Source organism: Pocillopora damicornis, chromosome 7 (assembly GCF_964200805.1).
Source record: "Pocillopora damicornis chromosome 7, jaPocDami1.2, whole genome shotgun sequence".
Taxonomy (NCBI): Eukaryota; Metazoa; Cnidaria; class Anthozoa; order Scleractinia; family Pocilloporidae; genus Pocillopora; species Pocillopora damicornis.
The window spans coordinates 8,617,798-8,641,509 of NC_142676.1; the positions used below are offsets into that span (position 1 = coordinate 8,617,798).

Here is a 23,712-nt window from a genome sequence, read left to right on the forward strand (position 1 = left end):
TAACATCACGTTCAGGCTTCATTGCTTCGTTCTGATTGGTTAATTTGGTTGGAGCAGATGTTGGCCAAACTCAGAATACTTATGTACCTTAAACAGTAGGATGTGACTCCGCTCTAAAAAATGGGAAAAATAAATTTAAAGAGTAGATATTATATCATAATTTATCCTCGGGTTAAGTAAATGGAAAAGTTAATTATCCGGCTAAGTAAACTGACTTTATTGTTATTTGATGAACAGGCTCTCACCGTCTATCAACTTTCTGTGGTTGGTGGATTGTACTGCGATCAAAGAACTGATTAATTATCCTGCATCATTGCTGAAAATGAAACACCATTTTGAGTTAGCTCGCACCTTATCGTTTTTCTTCTGGGGAAGTTATCTTTTCCACTTTACCACTGCTTTAGAAGGTAAATAACCTAATGCAAGTGTCTACGAAGTTTCTGTGCTAAATTTGCTTTAATTGTCAATCTTGGTCACTCGATAAATTCTCGAGGTTTTGAGAGGATAGACAACCTTTCCCTTCAATATCTTAAGTATTTGTATCTGAAGATGTTAATTAAGCACCTGTTCTTCCAGGGGCTGGATTTTTCTGAACGTAAGATATTTATTTTGTCGTTAGAAGACGTATTTGTGCTTATTTTTTTACAACTGGATAAACTTTTAGAATGCGAATACACGTACCCTCTTGGCATGGAAAACGGTGCAATATCTGACAGTCAAATTAGCGCCTCTTCCCAATGGGACAGCAGTCTTAGCTCCAAAAATGGCAGACTACATCATGAACAAGGCCCCGAAAAAGAAGGAGCCTGGGCAGCGAGGAGAAATGGTGATAAACAGTGGCTGCAGATTGATCTAAGAGATCAACAGACCAAAGTTACTCACGTAGGAACGCAGGGAAGGAATGGATTTAATCAGTGGGTTACAAAGTACAAACTGCAGTATGGTAATGATGAAGGAAGCTTGCAATATTTCAAGGAAGAAGGACAAAGTGCCGATAAAGTAGGATTGCAGATTTCATGCAAATGTTCTCAGAACGTATACTTCCATACATTTGTTCGTGCATGCGTCTTTTCGCCAGAATAATTAAAATAATTTTAAAATGTGTTTAAAAAGAAAGAGTACCTAGAGTACACAAGGTTTTGATATCCTTAGCAAGATCAGTTGGAAGCATGAGTGAACCGAGCGTACTTGACAGCTTAACTAGAGGAAAAGCTCTCAGAAAAGAGAGTTAATTCCTCTTGTTAACCCCTTAACAGCCAGAAGTGATCAACACTTAACTTCTTTCCTTAATATCCATACATTATCCATCAAGCAGTTCAAGAGAATACTCAGACAAACTTATCAGATATGAGTTTTTATCATGATATGACACCAAATTGTCATAACTGTTATTTACATGGAAATGTATAGCAGCTATTAGGGGGAATCACCAATCAGATCTTGGGAGTGAGAGTGTTGATTAAAACTGGCAGGTCTAAGCTGCCAATTCTTGAATTTTATCCACTATCAGTAAATATTTCAAGGGATGACTTATTATTAATTCTTAATTTATCCTATTAAGGAGTTTAATGGAAACACGGACAAAGACACCGTTGTGGTAAACGTCTTAAACCCACAAGTCATTGCGCGCTACATTCGTTTCCGACCGGTAGCTTGGAATCGCTTTATTTCAATGAGAGCAGAGCTGTACGGCTGTCATAGAGGTAAACGAAAATTGCTCTTTTTAATTATTCAATCTACTGCCGTGACACCACTGAGTCAGAGGAGGCAAGTGAAAGCAGGCGAACAACAAATCGCGCCAGTGGTCGTTAGGGACACGGCTCCCTAGTTTGTTTGTATGTTTTTTTGTTTTTTGTTCTGGAGAACATCTGCTGATTTTTGTACGACGGCCTTCCCATCTATTTCCATTTAGTGAAAGGATGGTAGAGGCAGCACTTCTGTTTGAAAAAAGGATTGGTGAAAATTTATTTGCTCCTGGTTGTGCACCATAGCACTGATGCCCTTTGGTATAGTAATGGAGGCCACAACTCAATCGTGTGCTGTTGCTATCCATGTCACTCTTCTTGAAATAGAAAAAGTGACTGAAGAGTTTAAGATGTGAAAGGAGTCGTACATGAAAAACAAACAGAACATTTGATAAAACGTAGTAGTCAGAATTGTACAACTTGCTTGGGAGGCACTCGCTTTCTTTTTCTAACATGCTAAAACAGCTCTTTTTATATAGAAAAAATATGCTCGCCAAGTGCAAAAATCATCTTAGCTCGAAACTCCTGTCACAACAACGTTTACAACCGGTACGTTTACTTTTTGAGTCTTAAACAATCATTAGTTTCTCACATGATCAGTAACTAATTGAGGACAGCGCTTTGATGATTTCGTCAGATTCACTTCGTTATACATATATTTTTTCACTTTTTTTACTCCTATCGTTGCTTTATATCACTATTTATCCCACTTCTTTGCAGATTCCTGCCGATCTGTGAAATTCACCCCATCAGTAGATGGCCGCGCCCTCGTGGGTCACGTGATTAAAAACATTACTTTGCACGTGGGTATGCGTCATTCCTGTAGAGGAAAGTGTGTAATTGATAATAGCTGCGCATCATTTAACATCGGTCCATCAATAAACGATCAAGTGCTATGTCAGTTGAGCGATTCTGATCACGTTAGACATCCTGAAGACCTGAAACTACGAGATGGGTTTACCTACACTGGTACTGAGGTAAGATTACCGAAAAAATCACGTATACCTCCATGTAATTCTGCAGATTGTCTGATGACAGAGCTGAGAAAGAGGATCACTTGTCGAAAACTTTTGTTGGATCACGGAGAGAGACAAAAGCATGCAAACTTAAACAACGGCGAAGTTTTTCCTCCCTGGGTAAGAGGTTAGTGGTGTGGTCAAGGTTACAAATTAAGTTACAGAGCTTTTCACCCCGAAAGCCAGCCATGTTACAATACAATACAATATTTATTTGCCATATACGACATTTACAGATGGAAAAAAAATGAAGAAAATTGATGACAGAAAATAAATGGCGAGAAAACCTGAAAGAAACCACGAGGCTTATAACAATTCAGGCTTCCTCACTTAAAATAACTAATCTTATATTAGAATTACAATATGGACTTATGGTAATTAACTTTGACCGCGCACACGTACACACACACACACGCACACACATATTAAGTAAGTTAGTTAAGAATTACTGCCTTACGGAAGTTAATACTTAGAGAGAAGAAATTCCTTAAGCTTTCTTTTAAAAGAAGCGGAGGAGGGAGAACTAGTTATGTCAGAATTTAGCGAATTATAAAAGTTTGGACCTTGAAAGTAAATTGAAAACTTCCTGGTGTTCGTTCTGCACAGTGGCAAACGGAAGGACTGAGCATTCCTAGTATTATAATTGTGGATTTGACTATTCAGTAAAAAAAGGTTATTGAATTTGGAAGGGAGTGTAGAGTTCTCGAATGAAAACATAAATGTACCTAATTGAAACGAATGGATATCATGAAATTTTAAGAGTTTAAGTTCCTTTAAAATAGGGCTAGTATGGGCAATGTATGTAGAATTGCTTACTATTCTTAACGCACGTTTCTGTAAGGTTACAATGCTTTGAAGGTTTGACTTATAGGTACCAGCCCAAGCTAAATTGCAATAATACAAATATGGAAGGATCATAGAATTGTATAAAGTACGAAGGGAGTGAGTAGAGAGAAAAAACCTAGATTTATGAATAATACCTATAGATTTGGATAATTTATTTGCTGTTAAGGATATATGCGATTTCCAGGTCAAATTGTCATCTAATAAAACACCCAAAAACATGGTCTCAGAAACACGAAGAATAGGCTGCTCATTTATGAAAACTTGAAATTCAAAGGATTGCTTCTTTTGCCAAGGCTTGAATACCATAAAATTAGTCTTGGCTAAATTCAAGGAGAGCCGGTTTGCTGCAAACCAGGTTGACAATTTTTTTAATTCTCTATTTAATGTGTTAATTAGGTAAACAGGATCGTTATGGGAGATAAATAAGTTTGTATCATCAGCAAACAAGATTGCATCAAGCAGGGAAGCATTGTTCAAATCATTGACATACAGGATAAAAAATAAGGGACCAAGAATAGAACCTTGAGGCACCCCACAGGGAATCCCCTGTGGGGCAGATCTAACGTTATTAAATTCGACAAATTGTGTCCTCTCAGAAAAATAACTTTTGACCCATTCTAGTGCCAGACCACGGATCCCATAATGATTGAGTTTGTCAAAAAGAATGTCGTGATTTACCGTATCGAATGCTTTCGAAAGATCTAGGAATACTCCAATGGCATGTTCTTTTCTATCAAATGCAGAAGAAATTTTGTCACACAAATCGATAAGCGCAAGGCTGGGAGAGCGATTTTTTCTAAAGCCATATTGATTATCACATAAGACATCGGAGTCATTGAGATAATTTATAATACGGTTGTAAATTATTCGTTCCAAAAACTTTGAAAAGCACGGTAGAACAGAAATAGGTCTGTAGTTGCTGAAGAGAGCTTTGTCACCTGATTTAAAAATAGGTATGACACGAGCAATTTTCAATTCATCCGGAACGATACCATGAGTAATGGAGAGATTTACAATGTGTGTTAATGGAGAGGAAACGCTGCATATAGATCGCTTTATGATAGACATAGGGATATTGTCATACCCAGCCGATTTTCCCGCCGGAAACGTAGATGCGATATCTATAATCTCCTCCTGAGTTGCTAAATTTAGGAACATTGACTGAGGGAAATGACCAGGAAGAAAATTCTTATACGAGGTCGTAGATTGAATTCGTTTAGCGAGGTTTGGTCCAATATTGCTGAAGTAATGACAAAATCGATTAGCAATCTCCATTGGGTCAGAAATATCTTGATCATCAACCTTAAACACAGAGTTGGGTTTAGGTCTCAATTTCTTGCTGTTTAGGACCTCATTAAGCAGACGCCAAGTGGCTCTTATATTGGATGTTGATACTCTGCTGCCAAGTTACGTACACAAATGTAGTTCGATCCCAAAAATGTACCAACTTCAGTCCTCACACTTTGGTGAAAAGCTTAGACCCCCCTTTTTTCCTTTGTTAACTGAAATTACATGGATGGTCATCAGCGTTAAGTTTTAATCGTTTTGAAAGCATCTGGATTGATTTATCAACAGGGTAACAAGAGTTAATTTTAGAAGATAGCTCACGCTGGTACTTCAAGTAATCAATGAAACCATCTAGGTGGAGGGGTTGTGATGTAACTTTTTTTCCCATCATCGGTTTTAAAAAGAGCTTAAGATAATTTATCCTTAACCTTTTTTGTACCTATCAGAGCCCTTGTTCCAGTGATCCTTGCATGTTTAATGGGACGTGCCTGAGGGGATTTACATATAAAAAATACCTCTGTGTGTATCAAGATGGTTCTTGGGGAGAAAACTGCGAAAGAGGTGAGGCGTACTGCGTATGCTACACAAGACTCAGTTTTGTTCGACACAGTGGCGAAATAAGTGAGCATGCTTGTAACGCGCGAGAAATTTTAGGTGTGCAAAGGAATGGAAACGACAGTATTTCTTCAGTAACAGTATTGCGGAAAAATGGCGGCATTTTAAAAATTTCCATTGTTTGCTTTCATTTTGCAAAACAGATAACATCCTTGGAAACTTCCCCGTCACATATCACTCAACAGAAAAAAAATTTGCTGTCACAGATGTGAATTTATGGACTAAGTAGAGCATCCGTAACACGGTAACGAATTTCGTAGTGACTGCTATTGCCTTTGCTGTCTGGCTAAATTTAAAACTTCTTACGATGACCTTTAATTTAAAAAATGCTTCCTAACTTTCAGACCTTTCCATAAGAGCAACCTCCATCAATTGTTTCCTTGTTTCACATTAATTACTGTCCAAAAAAGTGTGAAACGATTTTCTGTTCGTTCATCAACGAAAGTCATTCACGCTAGAGTCACAAAACGCTCCCTGAACGCGCCATATTCGCCGAGCATGCGCACTCATTCCGCCGCTTTACAGTATCGTTTTGTACCATATATTCAGTGCTTATGAAATATATCCTAATCATAACTCAATCAGGTAAAAGATATGAGTTTCGGAATCTTTAATTCCTTGACAGACCACCCTTGATTATCACTCAAAGCATTGGACTGATGAAAATGAGACAATTCTTGAACACTTCCTTCTCAAAGATCTGTCTTGGTATATAGATCGACCCACAGCTCAAGTTCATTGTCACCATCAAGCAGACCGACTCTATTTACCAGGTCGTGACTCGTGAAAGTCGCTTATTGGTTTACAAGCATCTTTGTAGTGTTACTGTGGTAAGGAAGGATTCAGTGCTGAATGCTTATAGGAGAAATGCTCAAGCAAGAATTTCATGGTCGCTGACAACGAAGATGACTGCTTCTCATGCGATTCTAGAATCAGATCTTGTATTAACTGTTTTCCGAACGATAGTATCAAGTGTGGAAATTTTTCCTCACCAGATAATGGCGAAGCGAACATCAGAGCAATGGGCTTCATATAAATGCAGTGACTGAAAAGTGCTCAGATGCCTTTAAAGCTTGTACTATGAAAGCCATTTCCCACTGCAAAGAACAGTGTGCTCTCTCATGGTGATTTGATTCCACCCATCTGCATTTATCTGATTCCACCTATATATAGCAATTGATCTTATCTTTTTCACCCCAAGCTAACTAACTGTCATGACGTCTATCAGACAAACACACAGGCATGAAAAGTCCTTCTGATTGTCTCTGGTATTAAGCCCACCCACTGATTTTACCTGTTCTCTCCATGGCATGCCCGTAACTTGATTAGGCAAAAAATTGTTTCCTTCCGTTACGGAAGAAAATAATATTCAATCAAGTAACAATATTTAAGAAAAAAAAGAACCACTTTTCATGACTCTTTCGCCTATTTATTTTCAGCAAATTTCATAAATTCTTATCAAAATTTTCAAAGAGAATGTTCTTTGAACAACGAAAAATTTCAGAAGCTCTTATCCTAACGCGCTCAACGTAAGCACAGTTTCATTCGATCCTTATTAGCTCGCTCAACGGAATACGCAGCTATTGAAGTCGTACTGAGTCTCAAATTCAAAGAGACATAGTAGAGTGCGCCTAGTTCACCCAGAATGTGGCTTTTCGAAGGGTGCTCCTATGACCAAAACAATTTCTGCAAGGAAAATTTCGTTTGAGTCAGTTTTTACGGCAAGCGCAGTGATTGAAAATTTGGCCTTGTAGGAGCAATGAGCTGCCATTTGGACTCAAGAGGAATCCTCTTTCCGTGGTAAACCTCCACATTTCGCTGAATGGCTGAAGCCACGTAGACCTGATTGGAGGATGTATAATTACATTTTCCACCAATACCATAGTGTACTGGGAGACAGGAGAGGCAAAACAGATGTATTACAACTGCCATAGCTTATAAATTACCTTACCAATTCCTGACAAGTTGTAGATACTGTGAAAGATACAATTCTATTATTCGTTTTGGAATAGCAATCCACACTTCATTCAAAGCATTTGCCATGGCAATAATAGTCAGATGCACGCATCGTTCTGTTTTGATGGTTGTCACAGGAAAGACTTGATCCCTGTGAGTCTGTAAAGTGAACAAAAAGTTTTTTTTTTAAAGTCATACAATTGTGCAAGAGAGAGATGTCCTGAGATGTCCTGTGGAATAAAGAAAACTTAGAAGATTTGATGTCTTAGCTTAATCATCTTTTGCTAGAGTTTTTCAATTGAGTATCTCAAAACCAAAACCAAATGAATCACAACAACCAATCAGAACACAGGTTAACCCTTTAATTAAGATCCCATATCAACATGTATATTCTTGTCACTGTTCTCTCTATGTTTTTTATTTTACTGATTGAGAGAATTTGTTCAAACTTCAAGACGATCCATCTTTGGTGATCATTTCATTTATTCTCATGATCTATACAATTGATCAGGTAGTGATATTGTTGGGAGAAATTAGATGCTGGTCACTATTGGGGCTTAATGGGTTAACATCACCATTACCCAATGAGAACTCAGAGTAACACAAGCAATCTCCTTGAAGTGTGGGAAAGTGCAAGTTACCAAGTTGGGGTTGATTTAAGTTTTGCATCTGATTGGTTGAGAGGCACCTAATCCTAACCTTAAGGAGGGGGAAGGAATGAGTCAGCTATGAAGGAGATTTTAAATGTGCATATTAAAACAACATTTCCCCTTGATTTGGTTCAACCATGCTTTTATTTTATATAGTAAATAATAGTATGAAAGGTGGATATCATTAACATACCTCAATATTCTCTCGATATGCATTTTTTAAAATGTTTGAATACACTAGGCCAGGGCATATCGTTGTGACACCAACATTCTTTTCATGGACTTCTATATGCAAAGTATTGAAATAACCCTGTAAATGATACAAGTATATTTATTACATACTGGACAGCAATTTTGTTCAAATTTTTAAGCTTTAAAAGAGTAACTGGAGATTTTTCCCTACAGGAAGTTTACCCCTACAACCTATACAAGTTTGCCCCCCGAAGTAAAAACAATTCAGCCCCAAATCATTAATTCACAAAAATTTAGCCTGTAGAGCAGGTGTGATTTTGGCAAGCAAGTGCTCTGTAATTTCTTAACAAAAATTATAGTCTCCAACTTTGATTTTAATGGCAGTGGAAGGCTGGGGAGAGAAAGAAATTTGTACCAGGGGGGTGGTCGATGGTCAAAAATAAGGAGAGGGGTGGGGGTGGGGAGTAAAGATTAAACATGGCCAGCGAGATAAATGATGGCGAGCTTATAATGTTAGCTCACCATTGTTTGTCTAGTACCCTTTAACTTCCAAGATCTGATTGTTAATTCTCCCCTCTAGCTGCTACACATTTCCTTGTAAATTAGTTATGAGAACTTGGTGCTAGATCAAGATAGCAGCTTCTACCTGATAAGTTCAAATATTCTCTTTACCTGTTTGCTGAATAATGTATGGATAACACAAGGAGAAGTTTCATGTTAATCACTTCTAGGGTTAACCTTCATTCACTTTCCAGAAGTCCTGGAAAAACTTGTTAGTCTGTCCCAAGTGTAATTCTTATTACATGGTTGACCTTCCAATCTTTTTTTTTATTTATTTATTTATTTATTTATTTTTTTGTACTGAATGGAAGATAGGAATGATTCAAACTCAGAGTGCTTCGAATCAGAATATGTCCAAAGACATATTAAATATTTCTTTAAGAAGTCATGAAAAGTGGACACAATACCTGCCTGTAATGCTTTAGTGTATTTGGTAATACATATCATATAATCAGTAACAGAAAGAGTGCAATATGTCAGTTCTAGTCAATCACCTGAAGAGCATGTTTGGAAGCTGCATACACAGCTGTATTACGTCCTGCTGCTTCAAAATGAATACCAGCTAATTAATATCATGCTTGTCTTGAGGCATTCATCAAATATAAAAAGAAAAATGTGTTACCATGATAGTACCTTGTGCAAATAAGATAACATACTAGAAATGGCATGTATCTTATACTTAAAAGGGTGAAAGGCTTGGCCTGCAACTTATACATGTAGTGCATACAGGGAAGATGAAGTTCATTAGATATTCATGATTTCTCTACTCAACAACTGACAGGTTCAGGGAATTATTTTCCAGTAAAATGGGATGGCTTAAAACAACTGTCAACTACATAAAACACAAACTGAGTCAAAAGGGACCTCAAAGCCCAAAAGTAAAAAGTGATCTTAGCCATGCGTCAAACAAAGTTACATGTGCTATGTGTTCTCTGTTCTTCAATAAAAAATTTTTGCTTGCAGAGATATTCTCATAGGACTACAAAATTTTCTGTTTCCCTTTGGAGTGCAAATCCTTAAATTTTGTTTTGCTTACTCAGGGAATTCACTTTTCTGGATAAACACATGCAATCTTTCAACTTTTATGTTAAAATTTAACCCTTTAACTCCCATAAGTGACCAAGACAGAATTTCTCCTTACAATATCAACACAATATCAACCAGATAAGTGCTGATAATTAGTTAATCCAATACTAAATTCTCTGAACTAACATTATAAGAATCATATGGTTGACAATAAGAAGAATTACAAATTTGAGCTGAGAGTTAAAACCCTTGTTGATGATCTAGGCACATAAGGAAAAATATGTATAAATTTTCCATGAACTCCACCCATTCTAGACTCAAAATGTGTATCTGTGCTCAAGGTGGTATCATATGAGGACTGAGAAAAGGTAAAGCCTGCATTAATGCTTTAATGCAAAATTTTCAGCATGTGTGGTTGCTCTTTTCTCATGAAAAGTACCCTCTCTCCCTTCCCTCCCTTCAGAATGATATATTAAATCCTTCATTACATTTATTTTGTAATGCAGAATTTTCAGCATGATGTTTATTTTACTCCCACCCACCCCCCCCCCCTCCTCTTTGCCCCTCTCTTGAGTGAGATATTAAACTTACCACATTTCCCAAAGGCACTACTTATTACAACAATTTGACCATTTCCTTCTCCAATCATGTGAAGCAGAACAGCTTTGGTAAGAGAAATTGTCCCTAGTCAGGGCGTGAAATTGCCTGTCTTTAGACAGGGATAACAGTGGTGGTAAAGCAAGCTTAAAACGGTAGAAATCGCCAGAAACTACGACGGATACACGGGGCATGAGTAAGTTTTTATTGATTTTACATGCAAAATATTCATATTTCGAAATATTTATCGTTGTAAATCGACCATATTTCGTTCCCCATACTATTCCTTATAACGTGTTCAAATTTTCAACGGTTCCTCCCGTAACTTAATACCGAGTCACACAACGCGTGACGCGTTCATGAATTCATCGTTGGCTTTCTCGAGACGTGAGCTTGGGCCGCCTGTGCTAATACAGGCGCCAATGCGACTAAATTTTTCACTTTGGCGACCAAATCCTGAAAGTTAGTCGCCAAATTGGCGACTAGAACGTTTCAACATAACCTTACAAAGAGATATAGAGAATTAAAAAGACTTGCAAAGATAAATCCGCGGCAATCTTCCTCGTTAAGTTTGTTTCCAAAACGTAGCACGTGCATCTCGATCGATGACTAGACGCCATCTTGGATTTAGATGAGCCTGAACGTTGTATATCATCCATCCTAGTGTCCACTTTGTAGCACATTAAAGAATCTTTTCCCTAACGTAATTTTGGAGGGTCTATCTAGAACGCTGACAGCGTAAAGAAAGATTTTGTTTGTCTTTGAAAATGGCGACCAACTTTTTTGAATTGGCTACCACTTTGAAGAATTTAGGAGCCAAGTGGCTATCAGAAAAAAAAAGTTAATTTCACGCCCTGCTAGTACATTTGTGTTCAAGACTGTAATATCTACATCAAGATCACTATCCACTGATGAACCCATCTGTAAAATTCCTGCATTATTCACTAGAAAATCAATCTGCAATTAAGAATACATAGTACATGAACGCTTTGGGTCGAATATCATTGAAATCTACAGCAGAACACATCAAAGCAGAGATCATGACCTTGCCAAACTGTTGAAGAGCTTTGGTAACGCAGTCTTCGTGCGAAGCGAAATTTGTAATGTCCAATGGCACAACAAGAAAATCTTCCTCAAATGTTAATGGAAAAAGCTTTCCTGCCAAGCCTATGTGGCAAGAAAACAAAGACTATTATATATAGTTGTAATATATAGTTGAACTTCAATTATTTTTTGGAGCAACTGCAGAATACCCTGCCACTTTGGTCCACCTCATTTACATGTGTCGGGAGGTTTTGAAGATCGAGGCATAACACAATAAACATATTCAATGACATGTAAGTGAGTCGCCTTCTTTTGGTTTAAAAGTTTTTTGAAACTGTTTTGAGAAATTAATTGAAGTAAAAAGATTCTTAAGCTCCCGTCCCACTACGCGACTACTTTCCCCCACCTCGTGTAGAATGAAGTTTTAAAAACTAAAATAACTTGGAGCAAAACTTACTCAAGCACTGATTTTTCACTCTGTCTAATTCGTCTTTTCTCCTCGCTGATAGCACCAGTTTGCAGCCAAATTCAGTTAGCTTGTACGCTAAATGTTCGCCGATTCCGCTCGATGCACCAGTAATCCAAATCACTCTACCTCGTAGTCTTTTATCCGGTGGCTTTGCAAATCTCTCGTAGAAATGTAGTACTGCATCGCAATCGGCAAAATAAATTCTCAAGATGTGCAAGACGACAAACAGAAAAACACATATCTGGAGGACACCTATCATTTTCGATAAGATATTAGTCAAGAGACTTACTTTGGTAAAGTCATTCTGTTGCTCTTACTTCTAGCTGGGTCTGTTATCAGTGGTTAATAGTACCACTCTCTTTTGCAAGCCCCACCCATTGGCCACGGAACATAGCACCCCTGCCTCACATAAGCCACACATCCCCACCACTGCGTTTTGTAGCATGGTGCTGTAAAAATTTACAAAAGGTTCTCTCTCGTGCTTTTAGGGTATTCCTTGCAATTTTAGTGGAAAGAAAAACACCCCTAATAAGTACGAAAGGCACAGAGAGCCAAAAAAACATGAATAATTCCCTGCAATAAATGAATATATTTTACTGTTTGTCACTGGACCAAATTGACACTATTACAAAAATGTTTACAGAATGAAATATTTTGTAGTTCCAAGAGTTCAATTCTGATCCTGATAGTGTTTAATTGTATGGAGTTTTGCCCTTCACCTACCCGCTAAAGTTCCTTTGTCACGGTATTGCGTGACAACCCAAATACTCTAAGGGCGTACATGTTTGTGGTCAACTCAGTTTAGCATTGAATTAGACTGTCAGATGTAATCTTTTAGTGCATTGTAAACTGAGCAATACTCACAGTCAACTGAACCGTTGAATAAGATGCCACAGTGAAGAAAGATATCGAACGTTTGACAACAAGACGGTGTTCGACAGGGTTGGTGGTTTCATCGGAAGTTATCGTTTATACAGACCTAAATACGACGAACGACAAGAGAATCACACCAAAATGGTCTCTGGAAGGGTCTTCTGCGGCAAATGAGGTTAGAGCATTTGGAAATATGTTTTTATGTACATTTTTCGGCCTCATATGGGTTGAAACATATTAAAATATGTGTGACTCGCGACTGGAATGTTGACCGCAAAAGGTCAAATAACTGCATTTAAATGGACTTCGAAAAGCTTTTGTACCGCTCTCAATCATTTGCCCAAACAAATTTTTACTGTTGTATTGAGAACAACTTTTCGAAATTCAATCACCAAAAGCTTAATCCATTTGAAGGTTTAGTACATGGTGAAAATTAATTTTATTCACGAAGTATTTTTACTGAAGAGAAATTCATGCTTTCGAAATTAAATTATTTTAAGCGCAAAGAGGAGCGCAATGTTTACAAAAATCATTTTTTGAGGTCTTATGAGACCGAAAAAGAAGATTTGAGTGTATAAAAGACGAGATAGTGATTCGTTTTTGCACGCGAAGCCCTCAAACTCGTGTAATAATTTGCTGCTAAAAATGACGATTTTAACGGAATTTCGATATTTGTTTTTCTCTGAAACAAAAAGATATTTTGCCAAAAAAAAGTATCCAGTGATTTAAGTTATAGCCTAGCCTATCTAACATTAAAATAAGAAAGAAATCGAATTTTCCACCGTAGCCGCGATATGTTTAATTTTTACAGACAAGCGTTCTTAAGATGACTAACGTTGCATGGTGATAGCCAGTTGTTTGTGCTTTGTTTGGTGTTTTGTTGATCCAAAATTAAACAAGCTCAATCCGAATGCAACTTCCGCAATTCTTTGAGTAAATTTCGTTGGGTTAATTACCCATTTCGTAGCTCCTGAGGGCAAATTTTTTAACGAGACCGCAACACAGCAAGTCAAACGTGGAGCATACCCAAGTGAATCATTTTTGGCCGACTCCGTCAATTTCCTGTGAAACATTACAAAGGAAAACAGCTGTCGCGCAAAGCTATAAGAAACAATCTAAACGTTCGTAAAAATAAGGGCAAGTGACCAGACATTTCGAGAAGTTAGAAAAATAGAAGTCATGCCGTCAAGAGACTTACTTTGGTAAAGTCATTCTGTTGCTCTTACCTCCCCACTTCAACACCTGGGTGCCCTGTGGTCCTGCTGTCTTTTAGACCCAGGTCTCCCATTTGGTCAGTCGTTAGTGTCCACGAAACCTGTCTCGCTGTCCACCCTTAACCAATATCTTATCGAAAATGATAGGTTTCCTCGAGATATGTGTTTTTCTGTTTGTCGTCTTGCACATCTTGAGAATTTATTTTGCCGATTGCGATGCAGTACTACATTTCTACGAGAGATTTGCAAAGCCACCGGATAAAAGATTACGAGGTAAAGTGATTTGGATTACTGGTGCATCGAGCGGAATCGGCGAACATTTAGCGTACAAGCTAACTGAATTTGGCTGCAAACTGGTGCTATCAGTGAGGAGAAAAGACGAATTAGACAGAGTGAAAAATCAGTGCATGAGTAAGTTTTGCTCCAAGTTATTTTAGTTTTTAAACTTCATTCTACACGAGGTGAGGGAAAGCAGTCGCGTAGGGGGACGGGAGCTTAAGAATCTTTTTACTTCAATTAATTTCTCAAAACAGTTTCAAAAAATTTTCAAACCAAAAGAAGGCGACTCACTTACATGTCATTGAATAAGTTTATTGTGTTATGCCTCGATCTTCAAAACCTCCCGACACATGTAAATGAGGTGGACCAAAGTGGCAGGGTATTCTGCAGTTGCTCCAAAAAATAATTGAAGTTCAACTATACATGGTTTCCAGCTTATGGAGTGTTCTCCCAACCTCCCAAGTGTTTACATCAGGCTATGTAAACACGGAAACCATTTTACATTTCTTTTATAAAATAACTAATGAAAGAGGAACGAAAACCGTGTTTCCATACGCTCATGTAAAATGGTTTTATGGCCAATCAGAGCGCGCGCACTATCTGAATTATTTTATAAAACTATATATTATAGTCTTTGTTTTCTTGCCACATAGGCTTGGCAGGAAAGCTTTTTCCATTAACATTTGAGGAAGACTTTCTTGTTGTGCCATTGGATATTACAAATTTCGCTTCTCACGAAGGCTGCATTAACAAAGCTCTTCAACAGTTTGGCAAGGTCATGATCTCTGCTTTGATGTGTTCTGCTGTAGATTTCAATGATATTCGAACCAAAGCTTACATGTACTATGTTTTCTTAATTGCAGATTGATTTTCTAGTGAATAATGCAGGAATTTTACAGATGGGTTCATCAGTGGATAGTGATCTTGATGTAGGTATTTCAGTCTTGAACACAAATGTACTAGGGACAATCTCTCTTACCAAAGCTGTTCTGCCTCACATGATTGGAGAAGGTAATGGTCAAATTGTTGTAATAAGTAGTGCCTCTGGGAAATGTGGTAAGGGGACTTTTCATTAGAAAAGAGCAGCCACACATGCTGAAAATTTTGCATTAAGGAATTAATACAGGCTTTACCTTTCCTCAGCCCTTATATGATACCACCTTGAGCAGTGTAGATACACATTTTGAGTCTAGCATGGGTAGAGTTTATGGAAAACTTATACATATTTTTCCTTATGTGCCTAGATCATCAACAAGGGTGTTAACCCTTCAACTCCCAGATCAAATTTGTAATTCTTCTTACTGTCAACCATACAATTCTTATAATGTTAGTTCAGAGAATTTAGTATTGGATCAACTAATTATCCCCAAATTGATATTTTTCTTCTTTCTCATCACTTATCTGGTTGATATTGTGTTGATATTGTAAGAAGAAATTATGTCTTGGTCACTCATGGGAGTTAAAGTGTTAAATTTTGACATAAAAGCTGAAAGATTGCACAGGTTTTATCAAGAAAAGTGAAGTCGCTGAGTGAGCAAAAAAAAAAAAATAAGGATTTGCACTCCCAAGGGAAAGAGAAAATTTTGCAGTCCTACAAGAACATCTCTGCAAGCAAAAATTTTTTATTGAAAAACAGAGAACACATAGCACTTGCAACTTTGTTTGACACATGGCCAAGATCACTTTTTACTTTTGAGCTTTGAGGTCCCTTTTGATTCAGTTTGTGTTTTAAGTAGTTGACAGTTGTTTTAAGCCATCCCATTTAACTGGAAAATAATTTTCTGAATCTGTCAGTTGTTGGGTAGAGAAATCATGAATATCTAATGAACTTCATCTTCCCTGTATGCACTACATGTATAAGTTGCAGGCCAAGCCTTTTACCCTTTTAAGTATAAGATATACATGCCATTTCTAGTGTGTTATATTATTTGCACAAGGTACTATCATGGTAACACATTTTTCTTTTTGTATTTGATGAACGCCTCGAGACAAGCATGATATTAATTAGCTGGTATTCATTTTGCAGCAGCAGGACCTAATACAGCTGTGTATGCAGCTTCCAAACATGCTCTTCAGGTGATTGACTAGAACTGACATATTGCACTGTTTCTGTTACTGATTATACGATATATATTACCAAATATACTAAAGCATTACAGGCAGGTATTGTGTCCACTTTTCATGACTTCTTAAAGGACATTTAATATGTCTTTGGATATATTCTGATCAAGTTTGGCTACTCATAGACTTGGGCTGGTATGCAGGGTTTGAGCCAGGCCGCGCGATTGCGCCAATCCCGCGCTGCAATTGAAATTGTCCCTTAAAAAAACGGTCAAGGGGACAATTTTTCCCCTTCAAAATTTAGGGAAAAAACTCGAAAGGAAGCAAACACGAAGAGTTTTATCTCGATACAGAAATTGCAAGCTAAAACAGAACGTGGAAAGTATATTTTCTTGCACGTTTAGAGTTCATTCTAAAGTCACGTTTCAGTCACACTTTACTGAACACGTACGTCTCATGCTCAACCAAGCTTGGTGAACGCACGTGGCAATCTTTACTACGCTTTTCACAAACATGCGAACTCAAAAGTTCAAAAGCCGCCTTCACAATTACGTTTTTCGCTGCCCTCAATCATAATTACGATCACAAGCAACGAACCTTGAAACACAGAAACACACGAAACGGATTGAAATCCACCAATCACAAATCACAAACCATGACCTTTTGAACCCGTGAAAGTAAAGTTTTGTTTCCTAAGAGTTCCGTTAAGATGATTGACGGCAGCGAAAAACGCAATCGTCAATTGGCTTTTGAACTTCAAAATTGGCAAGTTTGTGAAAAGCGCAGTAACATGTCACATCGAAAACGTGTTCGAACATTAGAAAGCTTTTTCGCTCGGAATCGAAGCCAGAGTGAATCAGAGAAAAATGATACAGAAGAAGAACAGTGTATTAATCAGGAAGAAACGAATGAGGATCGAAGGAAACCGAAAAAATCACGAACTTTCCTGAAAACTTGGTTGCGAGATCACACATGGTTGCGCTATGAAAAAGAGGCGATGTTCTGCTATTTTTGTCGGAAATCTAAGAAGACAAACCCCTTTGCAACGGCAGAAGGGTGTACAAATTTTAGAACCTCAACTCTGCAGCAACTCTTTTCTACAGCCCTTCAGTTTTGGGCTAGAACCAACTGAAGAATTAGTACATTTACGTTTACCAGTGATTAAGAAAGGAATTGAAGTTTACAAGGCGATGCCGGGACGAGATTCTGCTGTGTAATGTTTTGAAGTATAAAGCATAGTCATTGATCCTGTGTTTAAATATGACGAGAAAAAGAAATTTGACATCAATAACAACTTTTCTTTTTTGTATCACTTTTCTTGTATTACAAGTCTTACAAGGATCAGGTAAAAAAAATGTTTTTGTCGGCTTGCCTGTATGAATGTAAAAAAAAAAGAAAATGTCGAATAAAAATTAATTTGTCTGTCCCCCTAAAAATGAAAATGTCCTCCAAAATTTTTGCTAAGGGAACAAATTGTCCCCCAGTGATCAAATACTAGCTCAAACCCTGGACTCATAGGAGCACCCTTCGAAAAGCCACATTCTGGGTGAACTAGGCGCACTCTACTATGTCTCTTTGAATTTGAGACTCAGTACGACTTCAATAGCTGCGTATTCCGTTGAGCGAGCTAATAAGGATCGAATGAAACTGTGCTTACGTTGAGCGCGTTAGGAAAAGAGCTTCTGAAATTTTTCGTTGTTCAAAGAACATTCTCTTTGAAAATTTTGATAAGAATTTATGAAATTTGCGGAAAATAATTAGGCGAAAGAGTCATGAAAAGTGGTTCTTTTTTTCTTAAATATTGTTACTTGATTGAATATTATTTTCTTCCGTAACGGAAGGAAACAATTTTTTGCCTAATCAAGCTACGGGCATGCCATGGAGAGAACAGGTAAAATCAGTGGGTGGGCTTAAAACTAGAGACAATCAAAAGGACTTTTCATGCCTGTGTGTTTGTCTGATAGACGTCATGACAGTTAGTTAGCTTGGGGTGAAAAAGATAAGATCAATTGCTATATATAGGTGGAATCAGATAAATGCAGATGGGTGGAATCAAATCATCATGAGAGAGCACACTGTTCTTTGCAGTGGGAAATGGCTTTCATAGTACAAGCTTTAAAGGCATCTGAGCACTTTTCAGTCACTGCATTTATATGAAGCCCATTGCTCTGATGTTTGCTCCGCCATTATCTGTTGAGGCAAAATTTCCACACTTGATACTATCGTCCGGAAAACAGTTAATACCAAATCTGATTCTAGAATCGCATGAGAAGCAGTCATCTTCATTGTCAGCGACCATGAAATTCTTGCTTGAGCATTTCTCCTATAAAAGCATTCAGCACTGAATCCTTCCTTACCACAGTAATACTGCAAAGATGCTTGTAAACCAATAATCGACTTTCACGAGTCACGACCCAGTAAATAGAGTCGGTCTGCTTGATGGTGACAATGAACCTGAGCTGGAACCTGAGCCGAGAAAGATCTTTGAGAAGGAAGTGTTCAAGAATTGTCTCATTTTCATCAGGCCAATGCTTTGAGTGATAATCAAGGGTGGTCTGTCAAGGAATTAAAGATTCCAGAACTCACATCTTTTACCTGATTGAGTTATGATTTGGATATATTTCATAAGCACTGAATTTATGGTACAAAACGATACTGTACAGCGGCGGAATAAGTGCGCATGCTCGGCGGATATGGCGCGTTCCGGGAGCGTTTTGGGACTCTAGCGTGAATAATTTTCGTTGATGAACGAACAGAAAATCGTTTCACACTTTTTTGGACAGTAATTAATGTGAAACAAGGAAACAATTAATGGAGGTTGCTCTTATGGAAAGGTTTGAAGGTTAGGAAGCATTTTTTAAATTAAAGTTCATCGTAAGCAGTTTTAAATTTACCCAGAAAGCAAAGGCGTAGCAGTCGCTACAAAACTCGTTACCGTGTTACGGATGCTCTTCTTAGTCCATAAATTCACATCTGTGACAGCAAAATTTTTTTCTGTTGAGTGAGATATGTGACGGGGAAGTTTGCACAGAAATTTTCTTGAAAACGGCGACCTTTTCTGTTTTGCAAAATGAAAACAAACAATGGAAATTTTTAAAATGCCGCCATTTTTTCGCAATACTGTTACTGAAGAAATACTGTCGTTTCCATTCCTTTGCACACGTAAAATTTCTCGCGCGTTACAAGCATGCTCACTTATTTCGCCACTGTGTCGAACAAAACTGAATCTCGCGTAGCATGCGCAGTACGCCTCACCTCTTTCGCAGTTTTCTCCCCAAGAATCATCTTGACACATACAGAGGTATTTTTTATATGTAAATCCCCTCAGGCACGTCCCATTAAACATGCAAGGATCACTGGAGCAAGGGCTCTGATAGGTACAAAAAAGGTGAAGGATAAATTATCTTAAGCTCTTTATAAAACCGATGATGGGAAAAAAAGTTACATCACAACCCCTCCACCTAGATGGTTTCATTGATTACTTGAAGTACCAGCGTGAGCTATCTTCTAAAATTAACTCTTGTTATCCTGTTGATAAATCAATCCAGATGCTTTCAAAACGATTAAAACTTAACGCTGATGACCATCCATGTAATTTCAGTTAACAAAGGAAAAAAAGGGGGGTCTAAGCTTTTCACCAAAGTGTGAGGACTGAACTGAGTTGGTACATTTTTGGGATCGAACTACATTTGTGTACGTTACTTCGCAGCAGAGTATCAACATGGCTGGCTTTCGGGGTGAAAAGCTCTGTAACTTAATTTATAACCTTGACCCCATCACTAACCTCTTACCCAGGGCGGAAAACTTCGCCGTTGTTTAAGTTTGCATGCTTTTGTCTCTCTCCGTAATCTAACAAAAGTTTTCGACAAGTGATCCTCTTTCTCAGCTCTGTCATCAGACAATCTGATTTTTTCGGTAATCTTACCTCAGTACTAGTGTAGGTAAACTCATCTCGTGGTTTCAGGTCTTCAGGATGTCTAACGTGATCAGAATCGCTCAACTGACATAGCACTTGATCGTTTATTGATGGACCGATGTTAAATGATGCGCAGCTATTATCAATTACACACTTTCCTCTACAGGAATGACGCATACCCACGTGCAAAGTAATGTTTTTAATCACGTGACCCACGAGGGCGCGGCCATCTATTGATGGGGTGAATTTCAGAGATCGGCAGGAATCTGCAAAGAAGTGGGATAAATAGTGATATTAAAGCAACGATAGGAATAAAAAAAGTGAAAAAATATATGTATAAAACGAAATGAACCTGACGAAATCATCAAGACGCTGTCCTCAATTAGTTACTGATCATGTGAGAAACTTATGATTGTTTAAGACTCAAAAAGTAAACGTACCGGTTGTAAGCGTTGTTGTGACAGGAGTTTCGAGCTAAGATGATTTTTGCACTTGGCGAGCATATTTTTTTTATATATATAAAAAGAGCTGTTTTAGCATGTTAGAAAAAGAAAGCGAGTGCCTCCCAAGCAAGTTGTACAATTCTGACTACTACGTTTTATCAAATGTTCTGTTTGTTTTTCTTGTACGACTCCTTTCACATCTTAAACTCTTCAGTCACTTTTTCTATTTCAAGAAGAGTGGCATGGATAGCAACAGCACACGATTGAGTTGTGGCCTCCATTACTATACCAAAGGGCATCAGTGCTATGGTGCGCAACCAGGAACAAAGAATTGTTCACCAATCCTTTTTTTAAACAGAAGTGCTGCCTCTACCATCCTTTCACTAAATGAAAATAGATGGGAAGGCCGGCGTACAAAAATTAGCAGATGTTCTCCAAAACAAAAAACAAAAAGAAAAATTCAAACAAACTAGGGAGCCGTATCCCTGACGACCACTGCCTCGATTTGTTGTTCGCCTGCTTTCACTTGCCTCCTCTGACTCAGGGCCTGGAGCATACTAAAAAAGCTAAGTGGTGTTACGGCAGTAGATTGTATAATTGAAAAGAGCAATTTTGGTTTACCTCTATGACAGCCGTACAGCTCTGCTCTCATTGAAATATGGGTATTCCAATCTACCGGTCGGAAACGAATGTAGCGCGCAGTGACTGGTGGGATTAAAACGTTTACCACAACGGTGTCTTTGTCCGTGTTTCCATTAAACTCCTTAATAGGATAAATTAAGAATTAATAATAAATCAGCCCTTGAAATATTTACTGATAGTGGATAAAATTCAAGAATTGGCAGCTTAGACCTGCCAGTTTTGATCAACACCCTAACTCCCAAGATCTGATTGGTGATTCTCCCTAATAGCTGCAATACATTTCCATGTAAATAACAGTTATGACAATTTGGTGTCATATCATGATAACAACTCATATCTGATAAGTTTGTCTGAGTATTCTCTTGAACTGCTTGATGGATAATGTATGGATATTAAGGAGAGAAGTTAAGTGTTGATCACTTCTGGGTGTTAAGGGGTTGACAAGAGGAATTAACTCTCTTTTCTGAGAGCTTTTCCTCTAGTTAAGCTTTCAAGTACGCTCGGTTCATTCATGCTTCCAACTGATCTTGCTAAGGATATCAAAACCTTATGTACATGTGGTCCACTTGGTACTCTTTCTTTTTAAACACATTTTAAAATTATTTTAATTATTCTGGCGAAAAGACGCATGCACGAACAAATGTATGGAAGTATACGTTCTGTGAACATTCGCATGAAATTTGCAATCTTACTTTATCGGCACTTTGTCCTTCTTCCTTGAAATATTGCAAGCTTCCTTCATCATTACCATACTGCAGTTTGTACTTTGTAACCCACTGATTAACTCCATTCCTTCCCTGCGTTCCTACCCGAGTAACTTTGGTCTGTTGATCTCTCAGATCAATCTGCAGCCACTGTTCATCATTATTTCTCCTCGCTGCCCAGGCTCCTCCTTTTTTGGGGCCTTGTTCATGATTTAGTCTGCCATTTTTGTGGCTAAGACTGCTGTCCCATTGGGAAGAGGCGCTAATTTGACTGTCAGATATTGCACCGTTTTCCATGCCAAGAGGGTACGTGTATTCGCATTCTAAAAGTTTATCCAGTAGTAAAAAAATAAGCACAAATACGTCTTCTAACGACAAAATAAATATCTTACGTTCAGAAAAGTCCAGCCCCTGGAAGAACAGGTGCTTAATTAACATCTTCAGATACAAATATTTGAGATATTGAAGGGAAAGGTTGTCTATCCTCTCAAAACCTCGAGAATTTATCGAGTGACCAAGATTGATAATTAAAGCAAATTTAGCACGGAAACTTCGTAGACACTTGCATTAGGTTATTTACCTTCTGAAGCAGTGGTACAGTGGAAAAGATAACTTCCCCAGAGGAAAAACGATAACGTGCGAGCTAACCCAAAATGGTGTTTCATTTTCAGCAGTGATGCAGGATAATTAAACAGTTCTTTGATCGTAGTGCAATCAAACAACCACAGAAAGTTGATGGACTGTGAGAACCTGTTTATCAAATCACAATAAAGTCAGTTTACTTAGCCGGATAATTGACCTTTCCATTTACTTGACCTGAGGATAAATTTTGAAATAACATCGACTCTTTAAATTTGTTTTTCCCATTTTTTTAGAGCGGAGTCACATTCTACTGTTTAAAGTACATAACCATTCTGAGTTTGGCGAACATCTGCCCCAACCAAATTAACCAATCAGAACGAAGCCATGAAGCCTGAACATGATGTTATCAAACCCTTAAATTTTAAATCAACGAGCCTTCAAAATTTACCCTTATCACGCATATGAAGTACTAAAATAATTTAAGATAAGAACTTACCACCTCGATTGTTCCAGGAAAATATATTGATTTTTCTATATGGTTGTTTGGAATATATTTATTCGTAAACTTTTCATATTCAACCATTCTTATTTTATTCGAGTTCATTCAAGTTCTTTCAGTCTAAGTAAATCAAAAAATATATAAAAAGCCAGAGGGGTTTTTGAGTAGTAAACTAAGAGATTCTTGTTTTGTTGCTTGCTTTCATTTTACAGCTACATGTCGATACTTTTGTTGACCACTGTCTGTGAAATTTTTAGGTAAATATAACTTTTAATGGTCTTTCTGAAAAAATTAGTTCTCATGGTAGTTGGCAGCTGAGTTTTTGCTCGTAATTTCAGTTTCCTTTCGTACGATAATTTCCCACACCAACTTTGCATAGATAAGCGGAAATTGCATAGATAAGCCGAAATTTTTAACTGCTTTTCCACTTTTATTTCCTAAGCTGTTCTACTTTAATTAAGAGAGGTATATTTTCAATATCAGAGCTGTGAATTC

At 37.7% G+C, this 23,712-nt stretch overlaps 4 protein-coding genes across 4 annotated transcripts; 2 read left to right on the forward strand and 2 right to left on the reverse strand.

Moving 5' to 3' along the window:
• The first annotated feature begins 322 nt into the window (after positions 1-322).
• Positions 323-6,545, forward strand: LOC149042400 (retinoschisin-like). The gene is made up of 6 exons (XM_089212980.1): positions 323-407; positions 665-999; positions 1,562-1,703; positions 2,466-2,722; positions 5,341-5,455; positions 6,505-6,545. Exons 1-6 carry the CDS (start codon positions 323-325, stop codon positions 6,543-6,545), a joined length of 975 nt encoding a protein of 324 aa, XP_089069106.1.
• LOC149042401 (dehydrogenase/reductase SDR family member 7-like) lies at positions 6,139-12,279 on the reverse strand. The gene is made up of 8 exons (XM_089212979.1): positions 11,993-12,279; positions 11,537-11,658; positions 11,343-11,448; positions 10,486-10,578; positions 9,363-9,412; positions 8,309-8,425; positions 7,459-7,624; positions 6,139-6,706 (listed from the first exon to the last, which is right to left on the reverse strand). Exons 1-8 carry the CDS (start codon positions 12,261-12,263, stop codon positions 6,588-6,590), a joined length of 1,044 nt encoding a protein of 347 aa, XP_089069105.1. The 5' UTR covers positions 12,264-12,279; the 3' UTR covers positions 6,139-6,587.
• A 1,813-nt stretch (positions 12,280-14,092) lies between these two features.
• LOC149042402 (dehydrogenase/reductase SDR family member 7-like) lies at positions 14,093-16,458 on the forward strand. The gene is made up of 4 exons (XM_089213580.1): positions 14,093-14,502; positions 15,024-15,145; positions 15,234-15,426; positions 16,397-16,458. Exons 1-4 carry the CDS (start codon positions 14,232-14,234, stop codon positions 16,456-16,458), a joined length of 648 nt encoding a protein of 215 aa, XP_089069706.1. The 5' UTR covers positions 14,093-14,231.
• Positions 16,422-23,049, reverse strand: LOC149042403 (retinoschisin-like). The gene is made up of 6 exons (XM_089213037.1): positions 22,717-23,049; positions 22,125-22,459; positions 21,412-21,553; positions 20,357-20,613; positions 19,687-19,801; positions 16,422-18,986 (listed from the first exon to the last, which is right to left on the reverse strand). Exons 1-6 carry the CDS (start codon positions 22,799-22,801, stop codon positions 18,976-18,978), a joined length of 945 nt encoding a protein of 314 aa, XP_089069163.1. The 5' UTR covers positions 22,802-23,049; the 3' UTR covers positions 16,422-18,975.
• Positions 23,050-23,712: the final 663 nt, after the last annotated feature.

Excerpts from the sequence above, each read along its gene's own strand:
- LOC149042400 (XM_089212980.1), top strand. The coding sequence starts at position 323 with ATGAAACACCATTTTGAGTTAGCTCGCACCTTATCGTTTTTCTTCTGG. Across the intron at positions 1,000-1,561 it reads AAGGACAAAGTGCCGATAAA|GAGTTTAATGGAAACACGGA; the intron begins GTAGGATTGCAG and ends TATCCTATTAAG. Across the intron at positions 5,456-6,504 it reads GGGAGAAAACTGCGAAAGAG|ATAATGGCGAAGCGAACATC; the intron begins GTGAGGCGTACT and ends TTTCCTCACCAG.
- LOC149042401 (XM_089212979.1), bottom strand. The coding sequence starts at position 12,263 with ATGATAGGTGTCCTCCAGATATGTGTTTTTCTGTTTGTCGTCTTGCAC. Across the intron at positions 11,449-11,536 it reads CTCTTCAACAGTTTGGCAAG|ATTGATTTTCTAGTGAATAA; the intron begins GTCATGATCTCT and ends TCTTAATTGCAG. Across the intron at positions 9,413-10,485 it reads TAGTGCCTTTGGGAAATGTG|CAGCAGGACGTAATACAGCT; the intron begins GTAAGTTTAATA and ends TTCATTTTGAAG.
- LOC149042402 (XM_089213580.1), top strand. The coding sequence starts at position 14,232 with ATGATAGGTTTCCTCGAGATATGTGTTTTTCTGTTTGTCGTCTTGCAC. Across the intron at positions 15,146-15,233 it reads CTCTTCAACAGTTTGGCAAG|ATTGATTTTCTAGTGAATAA; the intron begins GTCATGATCTCT and ends TCTTAATTGCAG. Across the intron at positions 15,427-16,396 it reads TAGTGCCTCTGGGAAATGTG|CAGCAGGACCTAATACAGCT; the intron begins GTAAGGGGACTT and ends TTCATTTTGCAG.
- LOC149042403 (XM_089213037.1), bottom strand. The coding sequence starts at position 22,801 with ATGAAACACCATTTTGGGTTAGCTCGCACGTTATCGTTTTTCCTCTGG. Across the intron at positions 20,614-21,411 it reads GCTGTACGGCTGTCATAGAG|ATTCCTGCCGATCTCTGAAA; the intron begins GTAAACCAAAAT and ends ACTTCTTTGCAG. Across the intron at positions 19,802-20,356 it reads TTACCTACACTAGTACTGAG|AGCCCTTGCTCCAGTGATCC; the intron begins GTAAGATTACCG and ends TGTACCTATCAG.